At 38.0% G+C, this 24,245-nt stretch overlaps 1 protein-coding gene across 1 annotated transcript in view; it reads right to left on the reverse strand.

Annotated features, from left to right (window-relative positions):
• Positions 1–24,245, reverse strand: part of DCBLD2 (discoidin, CUB and LCCL domain containing 2) — a 100,227-nt gene that overhangs the window by 16,670 nt on the left and 59,312 nt on the right. Inside the window, exons 4-9 of the mRNA XM_001141399.8 lie at positions 12,353–12,404; positions 9,702–9,774; positions 9,261–9,394; positions 7,296–7,336; positions 6,242–6,457; positions 4,813–4,937 (exon numbers count right to left, since the gene is read on the reverse strand). Of these exons, the coding sequence (XP_001141399.4) occupies positions 4,813–4,937; positions 6,242–6,457; positions 7,296–7,336; positions 9,261–9,394; positions 9,702–9,774; positions 12,353–12,404 (641 nt within the window). The remainder of the gene's footprint in view (positions 1–4,812; positions 4,938–6,241; positions 6,458–7,295; positions 7,337–9,260; positions 9,395–9,701; positions 9,775–12,352; positions 12,405–24,245) is intronic.

Raw genomic sequence — 24,245 nt, forward strand, 5'->3', positions numbered from 1 at the left:
TAACAGATATATACCTCCACCTACTGGATAAACTGCATAAAGACAGTTCTCCTATTAGCCCGGTTTTTGTTCCATGCTGCTATTTAAACTAGAAGTGACTTTGAAATGCTATTTTATGCTTAAATTATTAATTATTTTTAGAGATAGAGTCTTGCTCTGTCATCCAAGGAATGCATTGGCGGGATCATAGCACAATACAGCCTAGAACTCCTGGGCTCAAAAGATCCTCCCACCTCAGCCTCCTGAGTAGCTAGGACTACAGAGGCGCATGCCAACATGTGTGGCAATATTTACTTATTTATTTAGAAAAGAGGTCTCGCTTTGTTGCCCAGGCTAGTGTGCAGTGGCGCAATCTTGGCTCACTGCAACCTCTTCCTCCCAAGTTCAAGTAACTCTCCTGCCTCAGCCTCCTGAGTAGCTGGGATTACAGGTGTGCACCAACATGCCCGGCTAATTTCTGCATTTTTAGTAGAGAGAGGGTTTTACCATGTTGACCTCAAGGGATCCACCTGCCTCAGCCTCCCAAAGTGCTGAGATTACAGGAATGAGCCACTGCACCTGGTGATTTTTTATTTTTGTAGAAAGGGGTCTCGCTATGCTGCTCAGGCTGGTCTCAAACTCCTGTCCTCAAGTATACTCACACCTAGACCTCCCCCAACATGCTGGAATTACAGGTGTGAGCTACCACGCCTGGCCTGTGACTAAGTTAATGCTTGTAACTAAATAGCAACAAATGCATTATAAAAATAATCCCTAGGTAAAAATATGAGTTTAGGTGAGTCTCATTCCCTTAACTACTTCAAGCAAATAATGATAGTATCTTACAATGGACCAGCACTTAATTATTTATAAAACATTTTAATGTAACTAATTCAGACAACCCTATGAAATAGGAGGGCATAGGAATCTGTAAGTGGATTGCACAGCTAGTCAATGACAGGGCAGCAACTTGACTCTGGGTCTTCCGACTTAAGTATGGACTCCAATAAGCTAAAAAGAGCCCTGTTTGTTCTCTAGGTCAGATCAACTAGGTAGTTTCTAAAGACCATTAATAAGCATATATTGCCTAAAATCAAAGTGATTTTTTTTCTAATCAGCTAAGGTGAGATTAAGTAAATGTTTAACTTCTCAATCAAGCTATTTCCAAGTATTGTGGCTCTAATTTCTTCTTGGCTAATTCACTTGGCATTAGACTATAAATCTCGAAAGATGTGTTAATATCCTTCATTTCCTAAAAAGTTTGTTTTGCAGTTACAATAACTTCCATACTAGTGAGCTCCCGTGATTTCCTCAGATATTACTCTGAAATAAAATGAAAGGCAATTATTTTCATTCTTAGTATATTAGTGGAACAGGGACGATAACAAATCATTACTTTAACACATAAAAACTATCTTTAAGATATTCCTCTATATTGCTGTCTCAATTTTATAAAAACTGAGTAAAAAAGATTTGCTATAGTCAACCTATGAGCATTTACTGAGAATCCTCATGTACAGAGAAGTATGTGAGGTGTCATGAAGAGAAAATGGATATGGTTGCTACAGTTCCCACCCTCAAGAAACTTAAATTTTATTGATTACCACACATAAATATGGCATAATGTTAGAAAGTGATATATTATGAAAACAAATTGTATATATATATAAAAATCCCATTTTCTAAAAACAAAAGCAAATGCAGTCTCTGTGTACTCATGCACATGTGCAGGCTCAGAAAAGGGGTAAAATGAATACACCAATTACCCTTGGGTTGGAGGTGATGAGGGAGCAGATGGACTTACATGAGCGGGAAAAGACTGTTAATTCATACAATTCAATGTGAGGATTTGCATTTCTGACCATAAGAGTAACGGATTAGACTTATTGTTCAGCCCTATACGTACCTGAGAAACTGGATAACAGGCTGCCTTGGGCAATAATGACCGGGAGAAGGGAAACAAATAAGGTGAACCCTGCTATTTATTGCCCCAGTACTGTCTGTAGAGAGTTTCCAGGCCACAGTGCAGGGAGAGAGATCCCTAACAGAGCCTGCCGGTCTCACTGAGTTGCGGAGACAGAGCTGAGAGTGGGAGGCCAATAAGGTAGCTAGAATTTGTAGGCAGAGATTAGGAGAGAAGAGAGCTATAAAGATAGAGTGAGTGAGAGAGAGAGAGAGAGAGAGAGAGACACTTCTAGAATATATAAGGAGTTATCCCTTAAATCTTCAGCTGCATGTAAAGAAATGACCTATGGCCAGTAAAAGAAACACTGGAAGGAGTCAGCAGGACAAGTCTCACAGCTCCCTAGGTCTGGGAATTCCTTACACTGCCAACAGGTAGAACAGAGAAACCTCATAATACGTGGGACGCTGCAGTGAGTACTTAGAACAGTATTGTCTCAGTGGGGGAGAAAAATAAGAAAACTGAAGGCTGTCCAGGTCCTGCCTAATGAAGTTTAAAAGCAAGCCTTGAAAATATCACATTGTTTCCAGTAGCTTAACTACATCCCAGAATAAAGCTCAAAAATACTTAAGGGAATAATAATAACAAAAAACCCCAGCACCAAACAATGTAACACAATGTCTGGCATCCAATAAAAAAAATTCAGGCAGGTAAAATATGATCCATAATATCAATCAACATAAAAAGACCCATATATGACATAGGATAACATTAGCAGATGAGGATATTAAAAGAGTTATTATATATGCTCCATGTTCCAGAGATAGAGAAAAGCATGAGCATGTAAAGACACACTGGAGACATCTTAAAACTCCCAAACTGAACATCTAGAGGTAAAAAATACAGTATCAGAGATAAAAATACATTGGATGGGATTAACAGATTAGACATTTCAGAAGAATAGATTAGTGAACTTGAAGACAAAACAGAAAACTTTCAAACTAAAACACAAAGAGAAAAAGACTGAAAAAAATAAAGAACGGAGCATTGGTGAATGGTGAGATACCTTCAAGGGTCATAATATTCATAAAATTAGAATTGGGGAAGGGAAATATTTGAAAAAAAAAAAAGAACTACAATTTTCTAAATTTGATGCAAATCATAACCTACAGATCCAAAAAGCTCAAAGAACCCCACGCAAAAAACAAGAAGAAAAATATAAAAAAGCCACATCAATCAAACTGCTTAAAACAAATGATAAAAAGAAAACCTTAAAAGGAGCCACAGAAAAAAAGACATATCACATATTGAGGAAAAGAAATAATAGCAGAATTCTTGTCAAAAACAATGCAAGCCAGCAAACAGCAGACAACGTATTTCAATTATTGAAAGGAAAAACCAAAAAAAAACAAAAAAACAAAAAAACCACTGATCAACCCAGATTTCTACACTTAGAGAAATTACCTTTCAAAAATGAATGCAACATAGAATCTTTTTCAGAAATATCATTTAATGTTGTTAGAAGTTTTTATAGTATAAGCCTGAACAATTCTTAACATTCCAAAAATTTAGCTATATTCCACAAGCAAAATAAATGTGATACAAATGAATATGGATGTGGTAGGAGTAAAGAGTAGCCAAGTTTAGGGGCATGAGGTAGAAGATATGTATGGAGACAGTATTGTTATTTTCTTTAACAGGGAGAGGCTCACCAAAGATGAAGTTCATGTGACGCCAAGTAGAAGAGAAGAAAGAGGCCTTGAATAAAAGCAGAGGAGTCAACATGCATATGAAAGATAATGAGCCCCTGGAGGTTTTTGAACAAAGAGATGAGAAAAGTAGTAATTGAAGACTTTTTAGCAAATCATACATGATAAAAAACAAAAATATATAATCAAAATGAAACTCAGGAAAGTTTGAAAAAATGTCATCATTGTTTCAGTTTTTTTTTTTTCCACTTTGAGACAGAGTCTCCCTCTGTCGCCCAGGCTGGATTGCAGTGGAGTGATCACAGCTAACTGCAGCCTCAACCTCCTGGGTTCAGGTGATTCTCCCACCTCAGCCTCCCAAGAAGTTGGGACTACAGGCATGCGCCACCATGCCTGGCTAATTTTCTGTATTTTTAGTGGAGATGGCGTGTTGCCATGTTGCCCAGGCTGGTTTCAAACTCCTGAGCTCAAGCAATCCCAAAGTGCTGTGATTACAGGAGTGAGCCATCATGCCCAGCCCCATAGTTTCGGTACTGATGGGAGACATCTATCTTCCTTAGGCACAAGGACTTCTCCATTTAAAGATCAAAGGGATACACATCTGAATAAGACCCATCTCTGCCTGCTCCCCACCCCTTATCATTTCCTCTGGCTCATTCCAGCATCTTCATAAATTGTTGCTAACTAAAACAAAGATTCCATAATTAGATGCTAGAGCAATTCTTCATGTAAGAAAAAACAGAAGTTTCCCAAGATGAAAGTTGGTGAGATGATCTTCAGATGAATTTTCATCTCTAATATCCTATAATTTAATGCACGTTGGTTTTCAGCTTTTCTCTTTTTTTACCTCTTGCCTACAGAGTAGAAATCTGGGAACAAAGGCTCTCCATCATCTGGTGAATTGAAAAAAGCTTCATAAAAATAAGAAATTACAAGGTCCCTTTTAGACTTTCTTAATAAAGTGTCTAAACAATTCAATTAAAAATGCAATGACAAAAATCAGAAAAGTACTCACCGTTACAATCACCAAAAGGAACCTAGAACTACTGAGAATTTTCTAAAGTCAGTAGAGTAAGGCCAATAACACTACCTAAAATAACCACAAGAGGGTAGTATAAGACATTCTAAACTTCTACATCTCTTTTATACAGGAGAGCTCTGCGACTTGGCAACCGACCATTTTAAAAATGTTTTTTAAAAATACCTTGGTAATCATTTTACCTTATCTTGCTCCACACCAGGCTCTCTGTACACAGTCCATTTCTGCCCATCATCACTGTACAGGATTCTGTAGGCAGACACATAGTAATTGTGCTCCACCATGGTGGATCCAGTGGTTATAATGCCTGGGGAATGAAGAGTTGCTTTCATTAATGCACATGGTCTGATTGCCTAAGTTTGTTCAGCATCAAAGTATAAACACTTGAAATGCACAGCTCGAACATTTCTAATTATGGCTCATTTCCATATCCAAGTGCACGTTTTTGTCATAACAATTACTAAATCCTTGGCCTTATTCCCTTGGAGAGAGAGGAAGGATTATGGGTGTGCATTAATTAAGGAAAGAACTATTCTGTTTTGGTGTCTTGTGTTTATATAACGTCGTAAAATAGATTTTGACTACTGGGTAAGATGACTTCCTGGGAATGAACAGATTAGAGATGATTATTGGTATTATTTACAGTACCAAAACAAAATAAATATTTTAACAAAATTAAACCAATCCCATCCAATTATTCTGACCATTTGCTAAGTTCCCCTAAATTAAATTTATACTCTCCACATGTGGAAAATTAATGATCTCATCATTTAAAATGGACTCCTTTAACATAAATTTCTCTTAATGACTGTAAGAGACCGTTATTTTAGATGTCTCAAGACCACTTTACTGAAACACTACCTTAGAAAAGAGTCTCATTACAATGGAAACAAAAAGCTATTACGAATTAAATACTGTGATGGTTAATACTGAGTGTCAACTTGATTGAAGGATGAAAAGTATTGTTCCTGGGTGTGTCTGTGAGGGTGTTGCTAGAGGAGACTAACATTTCAGTCAGTGGACTAGGAAAGGCGGACCCACCCTCAATCTGGGTCGGCACCATTTAATCTGCATCAGCACGGCCAGAATAAAAACTGGCAGAAGAAAACGTGAAAAGACTAAACTAGCTTAAGTCTCCCAGCCTACATCTTTCTCCCATGCTGGATGCTTCCTGCCCTTGAACATCAGACTCCAAGTTCTTAGCTTTGGGACTTCTGGACCTTTGACCATAGACTAAAAGCTGCACTGTCGGCTTTCCTACTTTTGAGGTTTTGGGACTCGGAATGGCTTCCTTGCTCCTCAGCTTGCAGATGGCCTACTGTGGGACTTCACTTTGTGATCATGTGAGTCAATACACCTTAATAAACTCCCCTTTATATATACATCTGTCCTATCAGTTGTGTCCTTTTAGAGAACCCTGACCAACACAAATAACTCCTTTTCTCTGCCATGTTTCATAAAATGTGTCTCTAGTAGTATTAACATCAGTGAAGAAAATATAAAACCATATAATTACAATTTTAATGCCTTAATTTTCTCTGAAAATCTTAGATGTTACTAGTTTTTCAAATAAGTGCTACAAATTGCTCTAGAAAATTTTTGTCTCTTAACCTGTTATTTTCTTTTCCCTATTCAAATCTATTTGTAACCACTGGTATTCATCAGTGGCAAAAGCAGCCCAAGGCGGTCCAGGTTTTTTCAGCCTGGCTTTTTTGGGTTTCCAACTGTTCTCTTGCCCTGTGTGGTCAGTCCACTCCAGCACAGATGATGCTGTTATTTGAGGATCCGCGATCACACCAGACTCCATCCCCAGTGTTCCATAACATCCTGAAACAAAGAAAAGACTAAATTTGGTTTCCAGGTATAATTTCAAAATGCATGTAGACCTGCTCACTGAAAACTTTCTATTCCATCTTTAATTAACATACACTGCACTAATAATACACTGTAACAGAGAAATTTCAAAACTAGGCAAGTGTTTCTTGGGCATATGTCTTTGTGTATCATTAGGAAACCTACAAACATGCTCATTTACAAGCATGACTGTTAGTTTAATGGAGATACATTATCTTCTCCCTGGGACACTCTTCCCAAATAACTGAGTAACTCACTCCTTTACCTCCTTCAGGTTTTTGGCCTATGTTGCATTCTCCCTGAGGTCTTCCCTGGGAGGAAGGCCCTTCCCAACTTCAATCCAGTCCTCCTTCTTTATTTTCCTGCATCTTTTATCATATTGTAAACAGTACATTATAAACAGTAATTTATTCATTGCTTATCATCAATCTCTCACTACTAGAATGTAAGCTCCAGGAAGGCAGGAGTTTGTTCACTTTACTCTATCACTCGAACCAGAGCAATGCCTGGCACATAAAGAGAAGGCACTCAGTAAGTATTTTCTGTTGAACGAATTGATTACTTCTTCAGACAAGTTCAAAAGTCATCTTTCTTAAGGAACCTTCCTTGCTTACATGACCATTTCTCTATAAATATAAAACCTTCAATTTGCTCTATTCATTATATTATTAGATAACTATCTTACCTCATAGTGTTATTAAGACAACTACGTGAGAAAGTACAATAAATCAGCAACTGACACAGTGCCTAACAGTGTTCAAAAAATATTAATTATATAAATAAAAAATTATAAAGTCCATAAAAGGCTTACCACTTGTCTTAAATGTAAAAAGACTTGTAGATAAGTGTCCCCTGAAAGAGAGAAGGGTTTTTTTTGGTGATACTCACATAACACATGATTGCCCCAAACATTTTCTTTTGATTTGGTTCCCCCCACCCAATAAAAGAACCAAGAAGACTGTGTGGCTAAAAATTAGACAACTAATATTGTTCCTAGGGAAAAAGTCTCATTTCTAAGCAGGACAACTTCTGAAATCAGCATAAACAGCTTTCTCTACCAGTATCTAGCACCCAGTTTCATATGTGATTGTGCAAAAGTTCTCTATGTAATCTTTAATATGTACTTCTTTTTCATATGTATTTACTCATTGTTTACTGTCAATCTCTCACTACTTTATTTCATGAAATAAATGGATTCTTAACACTTTTCTGTGGCAAATGCTTTTGATGAAAATACACTAAAAGGTCTAATTCTCAGAGAATGAGGCTCAAGTTTTTTCGGATAAACATGAGAAAAGTTGCGTCCTAATAGATTTATTTTTCATTTTTTTTTTTTTTTAGGAGAAATCAACATCTCATGGCAGAAGTTTCAGTGTACACTCCTGCCTTTAGTCCAACATACAAACCATTACAAGAGGATGCAATTTATCCCTGTTTTCTTTTTTAAAGTATGAAAGAGAGAATTCACAAACACTAAATCTTTCTAAAGGTACAACATGGTAAAGGAATGAAAGGGTCTGCATAAAATAATCTAGAAAAAAAAAAAAGAAGGGAAGGTAGTTGAATCTATACCAGGGATGGGCAAATGACTGCCCATGCATGGCCTGTTTTGTATGGGCAGTGAGTTAAGAATAAAGAGCTGTAAATAAAACAAAAAAAGAATAAGCTGCAGAGACATGTGGCCTGTAAAGCCTAAAATATTTATTAGCTGGATCTTTACAGAACAAATCTGCTGAATCCTGTTGTATACCAATCTGGATATGGATGATGCTTGTGTCTTCTGAATGAAAATTGGCCTAGGACCTCTGAAGAAAAGCTGGTTTCAATTAGGCTTAGTGTTGTCTGAAAGACTGAGCATATCTAAGAGACAAGATTTATAAAAACAGATTGCTAACACTGCATTTCTATTTAATGTTTCAACTTCTCTTGCTTTTGATGCCTACCCTACGTTTTATAAAACAGTAGAACACTATAGTTACCATGAAAATACATCCTCAAAACATTCTCTTAGAATGAAAGGAAGATTCACAATAATGCTTATGATGTAACACTTTATGTCAAATTTAAATTTATATTTAAAGTATTTCAATTATCTTGAATCCCCATGTGCTATAAGGAACACAGTAGTTAAGCCTTTCAATCTGTAAAATAAATAAGGATTTGGCAACAAACTTCTAGACTCTTATGTAGACTTTTTTTTAACACTTAGAAAAGAAAGAAGAAACACATTACTCTTCCAAATGACTACATTTTTGAAGAACAATAAGCTAAAGTAGTACACCACCACCTGTACTCTTCAAAATAGGCAGACACTGGCTGGGCACGGTGGGTCACGCCTGTAATCCCAGCACTTTCGGTGGCCGAGGCGGGTGGATCACGAGGTCAGGAGTTCGAGACCAGCCTGGCCAACATGGTGAAACCCCGCCTCTACTAAAAATACAAAAGTTAGCCAGGCGTGGTGCCACACACCTGTAATCCCAGCTACTTGGGAGGCTGAGACTGGAGAATCGCTTGAAACCAGAATGCAGAGGTTGCAGTGAGCCGAGATCACGCCACTGCACTCCAGCCTGGGCAATGAGAGCGAAACTCTGTCTCAAACAAAACAAAACAAAAAAACAGACACTGAGCACACTAATTTGAGTGCTTACTGCCTAAATGTTCTTTCATGAACACCATTAACAGTGATACTGCTGAGATCTAGCTAGTTCTTAGCCCAATGCTACCCAGAATGCTAATTATATATAGCATATATTTTTTAAATTGCATATATACTTACACCACAGATGTGACGTTGTTAGCCAAAGAACTTTCATAATAGGGGATACCTTTACTAATTACAACACTGATTTGGCCGCCCAACGTGTTTGACACTACTCCTGCATGCACACCAGCCATGCACAATGGCGAGGACTTAAGGAAGGGAAAAGAAAAGATTCATTTTTAATTTTCTCTTAATAATTCATAAACAAGACACTCTACTTCCTGAGAAATCAGTTAATCTGGGCAGTTTCTTCATAAACTTCATAAACAAAAATAGATTATTGGTACTGTAACACAACAGTTTTAGCAGACGAAAAAGAATAAAACACATATTATTAAAAAATGTCTTAACAAGGTAAAAGATAAGGATATATGATTAACACACCTCTAACTACTCTGGAGTTCTAAAAAAATAAAGTTATATCACAATTTTCAAATAAGTTTATATCTGGCTTACATCTCTATATCCATGAGGAATTGTTCCAGATATCTCAGCAAAAGGAAGCAGACAACCAGCTGGGCAGTACTTACTGAGAAATGAAAACAAGCAAAAGGTTACATAATGCTGTATTTTACAGGGAAAAAAGCAACCCCCCAAAAATATCACAGACACATTTTTCAGTTCAAGGTGAATACCATAATTTCACTACCCTCAAAGACCCACCAGTTCTTTTTTTTGACACGGAGTTTCACTCTTGTCGCCCAGGCTGGAGTGCAATGGCACCTTCTTGGCTCACTGCAACCTCTGTCTCCTGGGTCTCAGAGATTTTCCTGCCTCAGCCTCCCGAGTAGCTGGGATTACAGATGCATACCACCACACCGGGCTAATTTTTGTATTTTTAGTAGAGATGGGGTTTCACCATGTTGGCCAGGCTGGTCTCAAACTCCTGACCTCAGGTGATCCGCCCACCTCGGCCTCCCAAACTGCTGGGATTTCAGGTGTGAATGACTGTGCCCGGCCAGGACCATCAGTTCTAAAAAGCCCTTTCAGACTTTCTTCCATCCATATATATATGTCTTTACTCACACATTTGAAACATTTTTTGTCTTATTACATACTGCCTTGATTATTTTATTTCATAATGAATGGTAGACATGTTTCTACTATAAAACCTACTCATCAAATTTAAGAGCTAAATGATATTCTATTCTCTGGATATGCCATAATACATTTTACCAACCCTCTATTGATCCAATCTAAGCTGTATTAAAAGAGGTGCATTCATTCACGCTGCTACCCATCCACCCAACACATTTATTTGAGTGTCTATTATGCTGTCTGTTGAGTGTAGGGCAGTACTAGGTACTGGGTTTACAAAAGTCAAACAGACAAATATTGCCCCTGTCCTCACTGAGTTTATATTCCAGTGGTAGAAGACATTAAACCAATACTTACACAAATAATTGATTTTGATTCTGCTATGAAGAAAAGTCACGCTGAAATAACCGGAAGAAATCTAACTTAATACAAGTAACACAGTAATTCAGTAAACTTAATGAATTGCCAGGTAGCACCCTAAGTGCTTTAGGTAATCCATATAAGAACTCTATGGAGGAGATGCTAGTGTTGTCCTCATTTTAGGAAACAGGGAAATTAAGGAAATGTATGCCCATTCACACAGTTAGCAGGTAGCAAATGGGCTCTGGAGTCCATGCTCTTATGCAGGACTCTGTACCACCCCCAGTCAGGGAACGGGGGTGGCAGGATGGGGCTCTTAGGAAGTGAAGCCTCAGCAGTGAGCTAAGGGGTGTCACTAGAACAAGTGGTGGGAAATGCACATTAGTCAGAGGGATGAGCACAGCATGAGGCAGGATGGCCTAGTGTGTGTCTGGAAGTGGGGACGGCAGTGCAAGTAGGTGCCAGAGAGCAAAACTAAGGTTAGTTAGAGAGAAGACTGGACAGACGGGCAGGTAATGCAGGAGCCTTGTGGGCTATGGTGAAGAGTATGGAATATATTTCTAAGTAAAAATAGGAAGCCAGTAAAGGATTTTGGCAGCTTACATACATAATCTGATTAGTATTTTTAAAAAAGATTATTCTGGCTCCTGGGAAGAAAAGAGATAGCAAGGAATCATGAGTGGAGGCTGGGACACCATTAGGCGATAGTACAGCAGCCCCGGACAGGGATAATGGGAGCTTGGATTTGTTGTGGCAGATCATGGAGCTGGAGAGTGGCGCGAGCGCAGCTGACCCTCTGCCGGGGCTGTCTACCATACACTGATGCTAGGGTTACCCCAGCTAACGTCCCCCTCAAATGCTGAAGAGGGCACCCTTCCCACACAGAACCATTCTTGAAGACAAAATTAAGGTTCTTGGGGGGAAGTGGTAGTAAGTTCGGAAAAGTTAGTAAGATGGCTCTTGAAAGATGAGAATGATCTGCCAAGCAGAGAGGAGGCAAGTGGTTCCTGGTAAAAGCTGTGTGAGCTCAGAGCACTGTAAATAACTCAGAGTCATTTCAATATGGAGAACACAAGATGAGACTGGAAAAATGGCCTGAGGACTGCTTTGAAAGAACGAGAAGACCAGGTTAAGGAAATCTGGACAACTGTTATTTATCATAATAAGTAGTTTCTCAAGATTTTTAAGCAGGGAAATGATCAGATATGTATTTTGAAAACAACTTGGCAGCAGTGTGAATGGCAGCCAGCAAACAGAAATAAGAACTCGATTAGAAGTTGTCTAGGCAAGGGACAAAGGCATAAAGAAGAGAAATAGTAGAAATGGTACTTGAGTAACAACACTGCAGAATTCTATAACAGCCAAAACCATGCTCTTTCAATTTTTTGAAAAAAGATAAATACCTTTTCAACTTTTACTAGCAGTTTTGCTAGATTTTGAAAAGCAACTAGTTCTACTTTCAAAGCATATTAAAATGATACTTTCATTTTGCAGATCTAAATGCTACAATAAAAGCAAAATGTAAACATGCAACTAAATGGCTTTATGCTTTAAGTAAGCTCTAATTTATTGAAGTCTCGGAACAATGATATGTATCACACAATATACATTAACCCTAAGAGTATACAGAATGAAAATGAAGAAGTGAATGAAAAGTAACATTTAAGCAAAAAAAAAAAAAAAAAAAAAAGTCACAAATATAATCATACCTGAACTCAGGTTCCAAAAAATTGGATGCAGTGTCCAAACAAGTAATTAGATCTAGAAAAACAAAAATAAAAAACTGATTCCATTAATATACAGGATTACTTTGCTGAAACTCCAAGTGTCTCAGAATCCCAAACTGTACTACTCTAATTTTCAAAAATCTCAATGGCACTGTCAAAGTGGTACTAAAAACTTTACCAACTTTTGTTAATCACAATTTCTTTCTGATATTAAGTTTCTTGATTTTTGGAGCAATGTCCCCTCAATACTGTTTACTACATCACCTCAGGAAGTCACATACCATATACACACATATATGTATATGTGTATTTATATATATATATATTTAGAACATGCATAGATAAGTAAAATTTATAGCTTTAAAGTGGTTTCTGTAAAATACAGCTACCCACACACACAAATATTTCTTGGTTATTATATAACTAAAAATGATCCTTTGCTGTTTGCACATAAGGAAAACAATGACAAAGAAAGTGAGTTAATTTTATGGCTCTAACTATTAATAACTGCTAATTAAAATCTGGTCCAGAGACAGGACTGGTGCATCAGCATCTTCTGGAAATTTAGTAGAAATTCAAATTCTTGAACTCCATCCAGACTTACAGAATCTCTGGCGGTGGTGCCCAAAAATCTGTTTTAACAAGTCCTCTCAGTAATTTCTTAAGCACACGGAAGTTGGAGTAGCATTGCTCTAAAGAAACAAAACTTCTAAAATTTAACATTTTCTGCCTAGAAACCAATACAGCTGAGCAAGAGCTAATCTGCCTCTAATTAAGACCAAGTTCATAGGCTATGTAAAAAGTGGCTTTGGTTAAAAAAAAAAACAAAAAACAAAACAAAAACAAAATACCATCTCAGTGGCTTCCTTCTCTTAGGTTAGACAGCAAAGCCTTCAACACAGCCTACAGAGTCTTGAAGTGCTGGCCTTGTCTTACTCTGCAGTCTTGTGTGTACCTGCCTTGGCTTCTCGCCGCTCCAGTCTTGTTTTGGTCCCCTGGCACAAGCTGCTCTCTTGACTTGTAAGGCTTTCCCACTACTACTTAGCCTAGCTATTCCTCTCTAAGAGCTCAGCTTCACTGCCACTTCCTCACAGAAGCTGTCCCTCAGCTTCACAAGTCAAATTCCTTTAGCACACAGTAGGCACTTAAGTTTTGTTTGTTTTAATAAACAGATGACTATTCTGTGTTGTCAAAGGTAATGTGTTATGTTAATATGTAAGCCTGACTTGTTGATGTAATTATAGAGTTATAAGCAAAATCACTCTATAAAGCCTAGTCCCCGGACAGAGCCTGAGGCTGTTTGTCCTCACCTTTGTATTTCCAGTATCAATAACAGCATATGGTATACAGGAGACTTATTTATTGAATCAATGGATGAATAAAAGTTTCTGATCATTAGCATGTTTGGCTAAGTCCAGTTATTTACTAACCTGCAGGGAAGAAAACCTGGAAGAAGACCCCAAGGCAATCACAAAAGTAAGTGATTTTACATATAAATGCTTGATTAAAGAACTGTGTCAAGGGTAGCCAATATACCCTTGATGGAGATAGCTCCTAGCACACTGAACAGTATGTAAATATTTGTTAAATTAATGGTTACCACAGCAAGCATATGATAATCGATCATTTTATTCCATAATTCTGAAGAAATTTTGTGTTTACTATTCAACTAAAATGTGTCTTGAACTAGAGCTTAATAACTGTGTTGTACCAGTAAGAAAGGGGTATTTTCAAGGCAAGTGTATAAATTAATATTTATAAACCACAGGCATTTGAATGACAGTTAAGCTAAATCTGTGCTTTAGGAATTTAATAGGATAGATGCCTAAATAGGGGCTCACTACCACCCAGTTGACCAACCAGAAGAGAAGGCAAATTGAATTACCAGTTCTCTAGTTATTCCTGTCAATCTTTGCCCAGCATCAACAAGAATCAATTTTCCACTTTCTGCTCCACCAAAAAAATTTCTGACTTCTAAGATTAGAAGTTGAATTTCTAAGATTAATAGCCTGGGATGAAAGGTACTGTGTGGTCCAATATGGCACTTAAACCACAAGAAGACTGCCAGCTGGCCCCATTATCTTCCAGCCACATCCCAGAAATCTGGTCAACTATGGATTATTTGATCAGAACAGGGCTTTGGTTGTAAGTCCATGCAGTGCTGAGACTCCAAAACTATGCCATGCAAATGTGCAACTCACTAAAGTTGCTCTCAAATTCCATGGAAGTTCAAAAGAGCTCTCAAGGAGAAAAATAAGAATTCAAAATGGACAGCTACAAGGAGAGCCAAGAAGACTGAAGATAAAGAAAGCCTTAAGTACACACTTTGACCTTTACAACTCTACAAAGGCAAAGAAAACAACATCAAATAAAGCAGGCAATTAAGAAGCTTTAGAATGTCTTTCTTAAAAGCTTTTCCCAAGTAAACAGCCTTCCAGAAAATTGTCATTACTACAATGCTCCCAGCTAAGAACACAGCCTAGCTCCAAAAAAATCCATCTGCCCCAGAGATTTCTGATAGCAATGTATAAGTCATCATAATCAAAGGAACAGAATTGAAAATCTAGAAATAAACCCTCAAATTTATAGTCAACTGAGTTTCAGCAAGGGTGCCTAGACAATTCAATGGGGGGAAGAATTATCTTTTAGACAAATGATGCTGAGACAACTGGATATCCACCAAACAAACAAATGAATTGGACCCGTACCTCACACCACATACAAAATAAAGTGGATCTAAACTTAAGAGCTGAAACTATAAAACTTTTAGAAAAAAATATATGAGAAAATCACAACTCTGGATTAAGCAGTGATTTCTTAGATAAAACACCAAAAGCACAAGAAAACAAATAAAAATAAATTGAAGTTCATCAAGATTAAAAACTTTTGTACTTCACAGGACACCATTAAGAAAGAGAAAGATAGCACACAGAATGGGAGAAAACATTTACAAATGATATATCAATGAAAACAGATGTATCTAATATCCAGAATACATAAAGAATATTATTATGTGGCATTAAAAAGACAAAGGAACCAATTTAAAAAAGACAATGGATATGAACAGACATTTCTCCAAAGAAGATATACAAATGGCCAACAGGCACACAAAAAGATGCTCAGCATCATTAGCCATCAGGGAAATGCAAATTAAAATCACAGTGAGACACCACCATACACTCATTAGGATGGCGAAAATAAAAAAGACATAACAAGCACTGGCAAAAATGTGGAGAAACTGGAGTCTTTATGCAGTACTAGTAAAATTGTAAAATGGTGCAACTGTTTTGGAAAATGGTTTGGCAGTTCCTTAAAATATTAAACAAAGAGTTAGCATATGACCCAGAAATCTCACTACCAGGTATATGCCCAAGAGAATTAAAAACCTATGTCCCCACCAACATTTGTACACAAAAGTTCATCAACTGATGAATGGATGGATAAACAAAATGGGGTGTATATACATACAATGGAATATTATTTGGCCATAAAAAGAAATGAAGTACTGATTCATGCTACAACATGGATAAACGTTGAAAATATGCTAAGTGAAAGAAGCTAGTCACAAAAGACCACATACTATGTGATACATTTATATGAAATATTTCGAATAGGCAAATCTATAGCAATAAAAAGTAGATTCGTGGTTTCCTAGGACTGTAGGGGGTTAAGAGGAGAGAAATGGGGAATAACTGCTACTAACTAAGGAATTTCCTTTGGGGTGATAAATATGTTCTAAAATTGACTATGGTGATAACTGTACAACTCTACACTGAAAAATCAACGAATTGTATATACAGATATTTTATTATTTAATTTCAACTTTTATTTTAGATACGGGGTACATGTGTAGGTTTGTTACATAGGTATACTGCATGGTGCTGAGGTTTGGGGTACAGACCCCACCACCAAGAGAGTGAACATAGTACCCAACAGGTAGTTTTCCTTTTAACTTTATTTTAGGTTCAAGGGTATATGCGCAGGATTGTTATATAGGTAAACTTGTGTCATGGGGGTTTGCTGTATCTTTTATCACCTAGGTACTAAGCCTAGTTAGCATCCCACAGTTATTGTTTCTGTTCCTCTCCCTCCTCCCACCCTCCAGTAGGCCTCAGTGTCAATTGTTCCCCTTTATGTGTCCATGTGTTACATTTAACTGCCACTTAAAAGTAAGAACATGTGGTATTTGGTTTTCTCTTCCTGTGAGGTTAATGGCCTCCAGTTCCATCCATGTCCCTGCAAAGGGCATAATCTCATTCTTTTTTATGACTGCATAGTATTCCATAGTGTATATGTACCACATTTTCTTTATCCAGTCTACCATTAATGGACATTTAGGTTGACTCCATGTCTTTGCTATTGTAAATACTGCTGCAATGAACAATATGAGTGCAATTTATAATCTTTTGGGTATATACCCAGTAATGGGGTTACTAGGTCAAATGGTGGCCCTGCTTTTAGCACTCTGAGCAATCACCACTGGTTTCCACAATGGTTGAACTTACACTCCCACCAACAGCGTTTAAGTGTTCCCTTTTCTCCACAGCCTCATTAGCATGTTATTTTTTTACTTTTTAATAATAGCCATTCTGACTGGTATGAGATGGTATCTCATTGTGGTTTTGATTTGTATTTCTCTAAAGATCAATGATATTGAGCTTTTTTTCTTATGCTTATTGGCCACATATGTGTCTTCTTTGGAAAAGTGTCTGCTCATGTTCTTTACCTGCTTTTTAACGTTTCTTTTTTCTTGTAAACTTGTTTAAGTTCCTTATCGATGTTGGATATCAGATCTTTGCCAGATCCACACTTTGCAAATATTTTCTCCCCATTCTGTAGGTTGTCTCTTTACTCTGTTGATAGTTTCTTTTGCTGTACAGAGCTCTTAATTTTAATTAGATCCTATTTGTCAATTTTTGCTTTTGCTGTGATTGCTTTTGGTGTCTTCATCATGAAATCTTTGACAGTTCCTATGACCAGAATGCTATTGCCTACATTGTCTTCCAGGGTTTTTATAGTTTTGAGATTTACATTTAAGTGTTTAATCTATCTTGAGTTGATTTTTGGATATGGTATAAGGAAGGGGTCCAGCTTCAATCTTCTGCATATGGCTAGCCAGTTATCCCAGCACCATTTATTAAATAGGCAGTCCTTTCTACATTGTTTATTTTTGTTAACTTTGTCAAAGATCAGGTGGTTGCAGATATGTGGCCTTATTTCTGTGCTCTCTATTCTGTTCTATTGGTCTATGCACCTATTTCTGCACCAGTACCATGCTGTTTTGGTTATTGTAGCCCTGCAGTACAGTTTGAAGTCAGGTAATATGATTCCTCCAGCTTTTTTCTTTTTGTTTAAGATTGCCTTGGCTATTTGGGCTGCTTTTTGTTTCCATATGAATTCTAAAGTAGTTTTTTCTAGTTCTGTGAAGAATGTCATTGGAAGTTTGATAACAATTTCACTGAATCTGTAAATCACTTTGGGCAGAATGGCCATTTTTATGATAATGATTCCTCCAGTTCATGAGCATGGCATGTTTTTCCATTTGTTTGTGTCATCTCTGATTTGTTTGAGCTGTGTTTTGTAATTCCTGTTGTAGAGATCATTCACCTCCCCAGTTAGCCGCATTCCTAGGTATTTTATTCTTTTTGTGGCAATTGTGAATGGGATTGTGTTCTTGATTTGGCTCTTGGCTTGACTGTTTTTGGTGTATGGAAATGCTAGTAATTTTGTTTTTTTCTTGAGATGGAGTCTTGCTCTGTTGCCCAGGCTGGAGTGCAGTGCAGTGGTGTGATCTTGGCTCACTGCAACCTCCGCCTCTCGGGTAGCTGGGATTACAGGCACACGCCACCATGCCGAGCTAATTTTTTTTTTTTTTTTTTTGGTATTTTTAGTAGAGATGGGGTTTCATCATGTCAGCCAGGCTCATTACCAACTCCTGACCTCAAGTGATCCACCCACCTTGGCCTCCAAAGTGCTGGGATTTCAGGCATGAGCTACCGCTCTTGGCCCTTCTCTCTTCTTTATTAATCTAGCTAGTGGCCTGTCACTAATTTTTTTCAAAAAACCAACTCCTTGATTTGTTGACCTTTTGAATGTTTTTCTGCATCTCACTGTCCTTCAGGTTGAGCTCTGATTTTGGTTATACATATTCTGCTAGCTTTAGGGTTGGTTTGCTCTTACTTTTCTAGTTCTTTTAGTTGTGATGTTAGGTTAATTTGAGATCTTTTTGATGTGGGCATTTAGTGCTATAAATTTCTCTTGTAACAATGCCTTAGCTGCATCCCAGAGATTCTGGAATGTTGTATCTTTGTTCTCATTTAGTTTCAAAGAACTTCTTGATTTTTGCCTTAATTTCATTATTTACTCCAAAGTTATTCTGGAGCATTTCCATGTAATTGCATGGTTTTGAGCCATTTTTTTTAGTTTTGATTTCTATTTTTATTGCACTGTGGTCTGAGAGTGTGTCTGGTATGGTTTTGGTTCTTTTGCATCTGCTGATTGCTTTATGTCTGATTATGTGGTCATTTTTAGAGTATGTGTCATGTGGCGATCAGAAGAATGTATTTTCTATTGTCTTTGGATGGAGAGTTCTGTAGAGGTCTATCAGACACATTTGGTCCAGTGTTGAGTTTAGGTCCTGAATATCTTTGTTAATTTTCTGCTTAGATGATCTGCCTAATACTGTCAGTGGAGTGTTAAAGTCTCCCACTATTATTGTGTGGGAGCCTAAGTCTCTTTTTAGGTTTCTAAGAACTTGCTTTATGAATCTGGGTGCTCCTGTGTTGAGTGCATATATATTTAGAATAGTTAGGTATTCTTGTTGAATTGAATGCTTTACATTATGTAATGCCCTTGTCTTTTTTGAGCTTTGTTCGTTTAAAGTCTGTTTTGTCTGAAATTAGGGTTGCAATGCCTGCATTTTTCTGATTTCCGTTTGCTTGTTAGATTTTCCTCCATCCCTTTATTTTGAGCCTATGTATGTCATTGCATGTGAGATGGGTTCCTGAAGATGGCGTATCATTGGGTCTTGCTTTTTTATTCAGCATGCCACTCTATGCCTTTTTAAATAGGGCATTTAGGCTATTTACATTCAAGGTTAGTATTGATATGTGTGCATATGATCCTGTCATTGTGTTGTTAGCTGATTATCATGCTGGCTTGTTTGTGTGGTTCCTTTATAGTGTCACTGGTGTGTGTACTTGAGTGTATTTTCCTAGTGGTGTTTTAATGGTTTTTCTTTTCCATATTTAGTGCTAGCTTCAAGATGTCTTGAAAGGTGGGTCTGGTGGTAATGAACTCGCTTAGCATTTGCTTATCTGACAAGAATCTTATTTCTCCTTTGCTAAGGAAGCTTAGTTTGGCTGGTTATGAAATTCTTGAAGATTTTTTTCCTTTAAGAATGTCAAATATAGGTCCCCAATCTCTTCCAGTTTGCAGGGTTTCAGCTGAGAGGTCTGTTGCTAGCCTGATGGGGTTCCCTTTGTTGGTGACCTGCCCTTTCTCTCTAGCTGCCTTTAACATTCTTTTATTTAGACATTGGAAAACTTGATGATTATGTGTCTTGGGGAGACCTTGTGTAGAATCTTGCAGGGGTTCTCTGTATTTCCTGAATTTGACTGTTGGCCTCTCTAGCGAGGCTGGGGAAATTTTCATAGATGATATCCTGAAATATGTTTTCCAAGTTGTTTGCTTTCTCCCCATCCAATTCAGGGATATCAATGATTTGCAGATTTGGCTTCTTTATATAATCCCTTATTTCTTAGAGGTTTTATTCATTCCTTTTCATTCTTTTTTTCTTTACTTTTGTCTGACTCTCTTATTTCAGAGAGCCAGTCTTCAAGTTCCAAGATTCTTTCCTCAGCTTGGTCTATTCTGCTGTTAATACTTGCAATTGGGTTGTGAAATTCTTGTAGTGTGTTTTTCAGCTCTATCAGGTCAGTTAGATTCTTTTTTGCACTGGCTATTTTATCTGCCAGCTCCTGTATTGTTTTATTGTTAATTCTTAGTTTCCTTGAATTGGGTTTTGCCATTCTCCTGAATCTCGATGCTCTTCATTCCTGTGCATATTCTGAATTCTATTTCTGTCATTTCAGCCAACTCAGCCTGGTTAAGAACCCTCATTGGTGAACTAGTGCAATCGTTAGGAGGACATAAGACACTCTGGCCATTTGAATTGCTGAAGTTCTTGTGTTAGTTCTTTCTCATCTCTCTGTGTGGGTGTTCCTTTAACTGCTGGGCTGCCTCTAATTGAAGTGGTCAGGTGGGGGCACAGTGGTTGTGCTGGAGTCCCAGGTCAGGCAGCCCTGTCCAGTGAGGAGAAGTGAGGACCAGGATCTACATGGAGAACCGTCTGACCACTTTTCGGTGAGATGGGTACTGTGCTGGGGGTTCAGACCAGCCTTCAGTCCCATGGACTCTCCAGAGCCTGGAAACAGCAAAGGTGAGGGTTGCAAGGCAGAAAAGATGGAAACACCACCCTCCCAGTGGGAGCTCTGTCCCAGGTTGCTGCAGAGCTGCTACTGGCTCCAAAGTCCCAGTGAAGGGAGGCTGGAAACCCAAGCCTGGAGGATTTGCCCAGTGAGGAGATATGGGAGTGGAGACCCATGTAAGAAACAGTCTGGCCACTTTTCCATGACTACTCCAGTAAACTAGGGGCCTGCTCTGGTCCCCAGTCACCTCGGATTTTCCAGCACCACTTCCCTGGGTGGGGGAGGCTCCTCTGGCCCTGTGTCGTTCCTGAGTGGGTGGTTGTCCTGCTTTGCTTTTTTCCATTCTCTGTGAGTAGAGTTGTTTTCTTGATGAATCCCAGTTTGTGTACCTAGGTGTTCCAGTTGAAGTGCTATATTTACTTGCCCCTTCTATTTCTTTCCATGAAGGTGGCACACACTAGCTGTTTTTAGTTGGTCACCTTGGCCAAACCCCCTGAATTGTATATTTTAAATAAGGGAATTGTATGGTGTGTGAATTATAACTTAATAAGACTGTTATAAAACAAAAATAAACTATCATAGAATAACAATGTCCTTTCATATGTAGCATATCTGTATTGATGGGTGAAATAAAGCCTAGTAAAAGAGCCAGGGATGGCAGTTTGTTCATTTATTCATTCAGCATATATTTAATAAGCATGTGTTATGACCAGGTGTCATTCTAGGCACCAGAGATAAAACAAAGAACAACCAGACAAAAATTCCTTCGTATAGGGAGTATACCTCTGGGTGGGGTGCGGGGAGGTAAAAGACAATGTTAGGAAGAAAAAAATACTGTGTTAGAATGTGTATTGTACTTTAGAAAAATAATGAGAACAAGGAAGTTTTAAAAAGTTAGGGAGTTACAATTTTAAGTACAGTGGTCAGATCAGGCATCACTGTGAAGATGACATTTAAGTAAAACTCTTAAAATTGGTGAGGGAGTGAGGTGTGAGGTATTTGAATCTGAGAATAGGCAGTGGGAATCAAAGGCCCTGTATGGAAATGTGCTCAGCATGTTTGAGGCCACAGTAGACAAGTAAAAGATGAAGTCAGATGAGTAATGGGAAGCTGAATGCTAGAGCATCTTGGAGATAAGGATAGTTGGTAGACTGAGATGAAACTTTCACTTTAATAAGATCATACTGACCACTGAATTCAGAGTAGATTGAAGGGGAAACACAGCAAAAACAAAGGTAAGAAATTTATTGCCGTAATTGAGGTAAAAGTTGGAACCTGAAATAGAGTGGTAGTAGTAGAGCTGTTAAGATGTAGTCAGATTCTGGTACATGTACATATATATTCGAAGAACTGGCAGCTGAATATGAAGCTTGAGAAAAAGAGAGGAGTCAAAGATACACTAAAGTTTCTGGACTGAGCAACTTAAAAGATGAACTTATTACATGTGAAGTGCTTAGATTATAATAAATACTGAGAAAACACTTATCTTGCTGGATCCACTTTAATATGTCCTATAATACTAAAAAAATCAGTGATATGTTCAAAGTACCGGGCAGTATATAATTTACATTTCTTTTTCCTTGCTCTGTCACCCAGGCTAGAGTGCAGTGGCATGATCCTAGCTCACTGCAGCCTCAAGTTCCTGGTCTCAAGCAATCCTCCACCTCAGCCTCCCAAGTAGCTAAAACTACAGGCATGTGCCCCCACACCCAACTAATTTTTTAAATTGTTGGTAAAGATGGGGGTCTCACTACCTTTCTGGTCTGGAACTCCCAGCCTCAAGCAATCCTCCCACGTCAACCTCCCAAACTGTTGAGAAGACATGTGTGAGCCACCATGCCTGGTATTTGCTACGTTTTAAACTGACAGCCTCTGCATAGAATTTTATTCTGGTAATTTTAATCAAACAATACATACAAATGACTATAACACATTACTGCACAAAGTATCACACATATGGTACACTTCATTTGGGTGTTGTAGATAACAGCGATGGCAGTAGTAAACAGAATGCCCTCAGGGATTCTGCTGAAGCAAACTGGCATTCCCTCTTTTTCTGTATAGCCCCCAAAAGAGCATCTTCAGTGTTGAATATACACTAGTCTTCACAGTAGAGTTTAACCCAAAGGAAGTGTAACCATAGTATCTATAAAAAGAGTTTCTATCCTTCCCCATTACCTGCCTTCCCTAAACCTAGAGGGCTGTCCAGAGCAGGCAGATCTCAGATGGGGCTCTGAAGGCAGGATAATGTGATTGTGAGAAAGAGCAGGAGAGAATACAAATGTGAAGGCAAGCCAATAATCAATAACAGCCTGAGGAACATCAGGTTTTCTGAAAACACCAACATCAGATTTCTTAAGACAGTTGCAAACTTAGTTAGCTATATTATCTGCCGTAACTGATATATACATTTAAAAAAAATAAAGTACAATTAAAAACATTTTCAAGACATAATAACTGCAAAGGCTAGAGAACTTTGTAACTGTTGCATGAAATATTTAAACTTGAAATCTTATGTTGACCCATATATAATACCATGAAAATATATTTTATGTTAACAAATGAATCAAAAAATATCAGCACATTGGTTACTATCATAGAAATATTTTTGATTGACAGTGTTGGCTATTTCTGAGATTGTAGGGTTGCAAAATATATTTATTTAGATTTTCCTTCAATTAATACTGTTTTGTGTTCTTGAATTGAAAAAGACCCTCAGTAGTGTCAGTAGCCATCACTTACCACAATATAGTTGGTATAATGCCAACTATATTTGCTGTAAACATTTTTGCACAGTTGAACTCAAGTGCCTATATTTATTCTAACTCAAGAAAGTGGCCAGGCACGGTGGCTCATGCCTGTAATCCCAGCACTTTGGGAGGCCGAGGCAGGCAGATCACGAGGTCAGGAGATCGAGATCATCCTGGCTAACACGGTGAAACCCCGTCTCTACCAAAAAAACTACAAAAAATTAGCCGGGCATGGTGGCGTGTGCCTGTAGTCCCAGCTACTTGGGAGGCTGAGGCAGGAGAATCGCTTGAACCCGGGAGGTGGAGGCTGCAGTGAGCTGAGATCGTGCCACTGTACTACAGCCCGGGTGACGGAGCAAGACTCCATCTCAAAAAAGAAAGCACAGAAGTACTACTCCTAAGTTACTGTATTATTTACTAGAAATAAGAAAATATAGGCTGAAACAAGAAAATGTACACCCATTCATTCTTCTCTCTTATGTGATCTAAAATTATTTAAATAACCAATTTCCCAGAGCCTTAAACAATATGTGGTCTTGCTTTCATAGTTCTCATCTTGTCAATAGCCTTGCATCGTAGATATATGACTCTGTTCAAGTGCTAAAGGCTGTAGGATAAGCCTGGTCTTCTGCTAAATTCTCCTGACAATATTATTGTGTGGTCCTAAGACTAATTCCTTGCTTCTATTATAGGAAT

This window comes from Pan troglodytes, chromosome 2 (genome assembly GCF_028858775.2).
Source record: "Pan troglodytes isolate AG18354 chromosome 2, NHGRI_mPanTro3-v2.0_pri, whole genome shotgun sequence".
NCBI classification, from domain to species: domain Eukaryota; kingdom Metazoa; phylum Chordata; class Mammalia; order Primates; family Hominidae; genus Pan; species Pan troglodytes.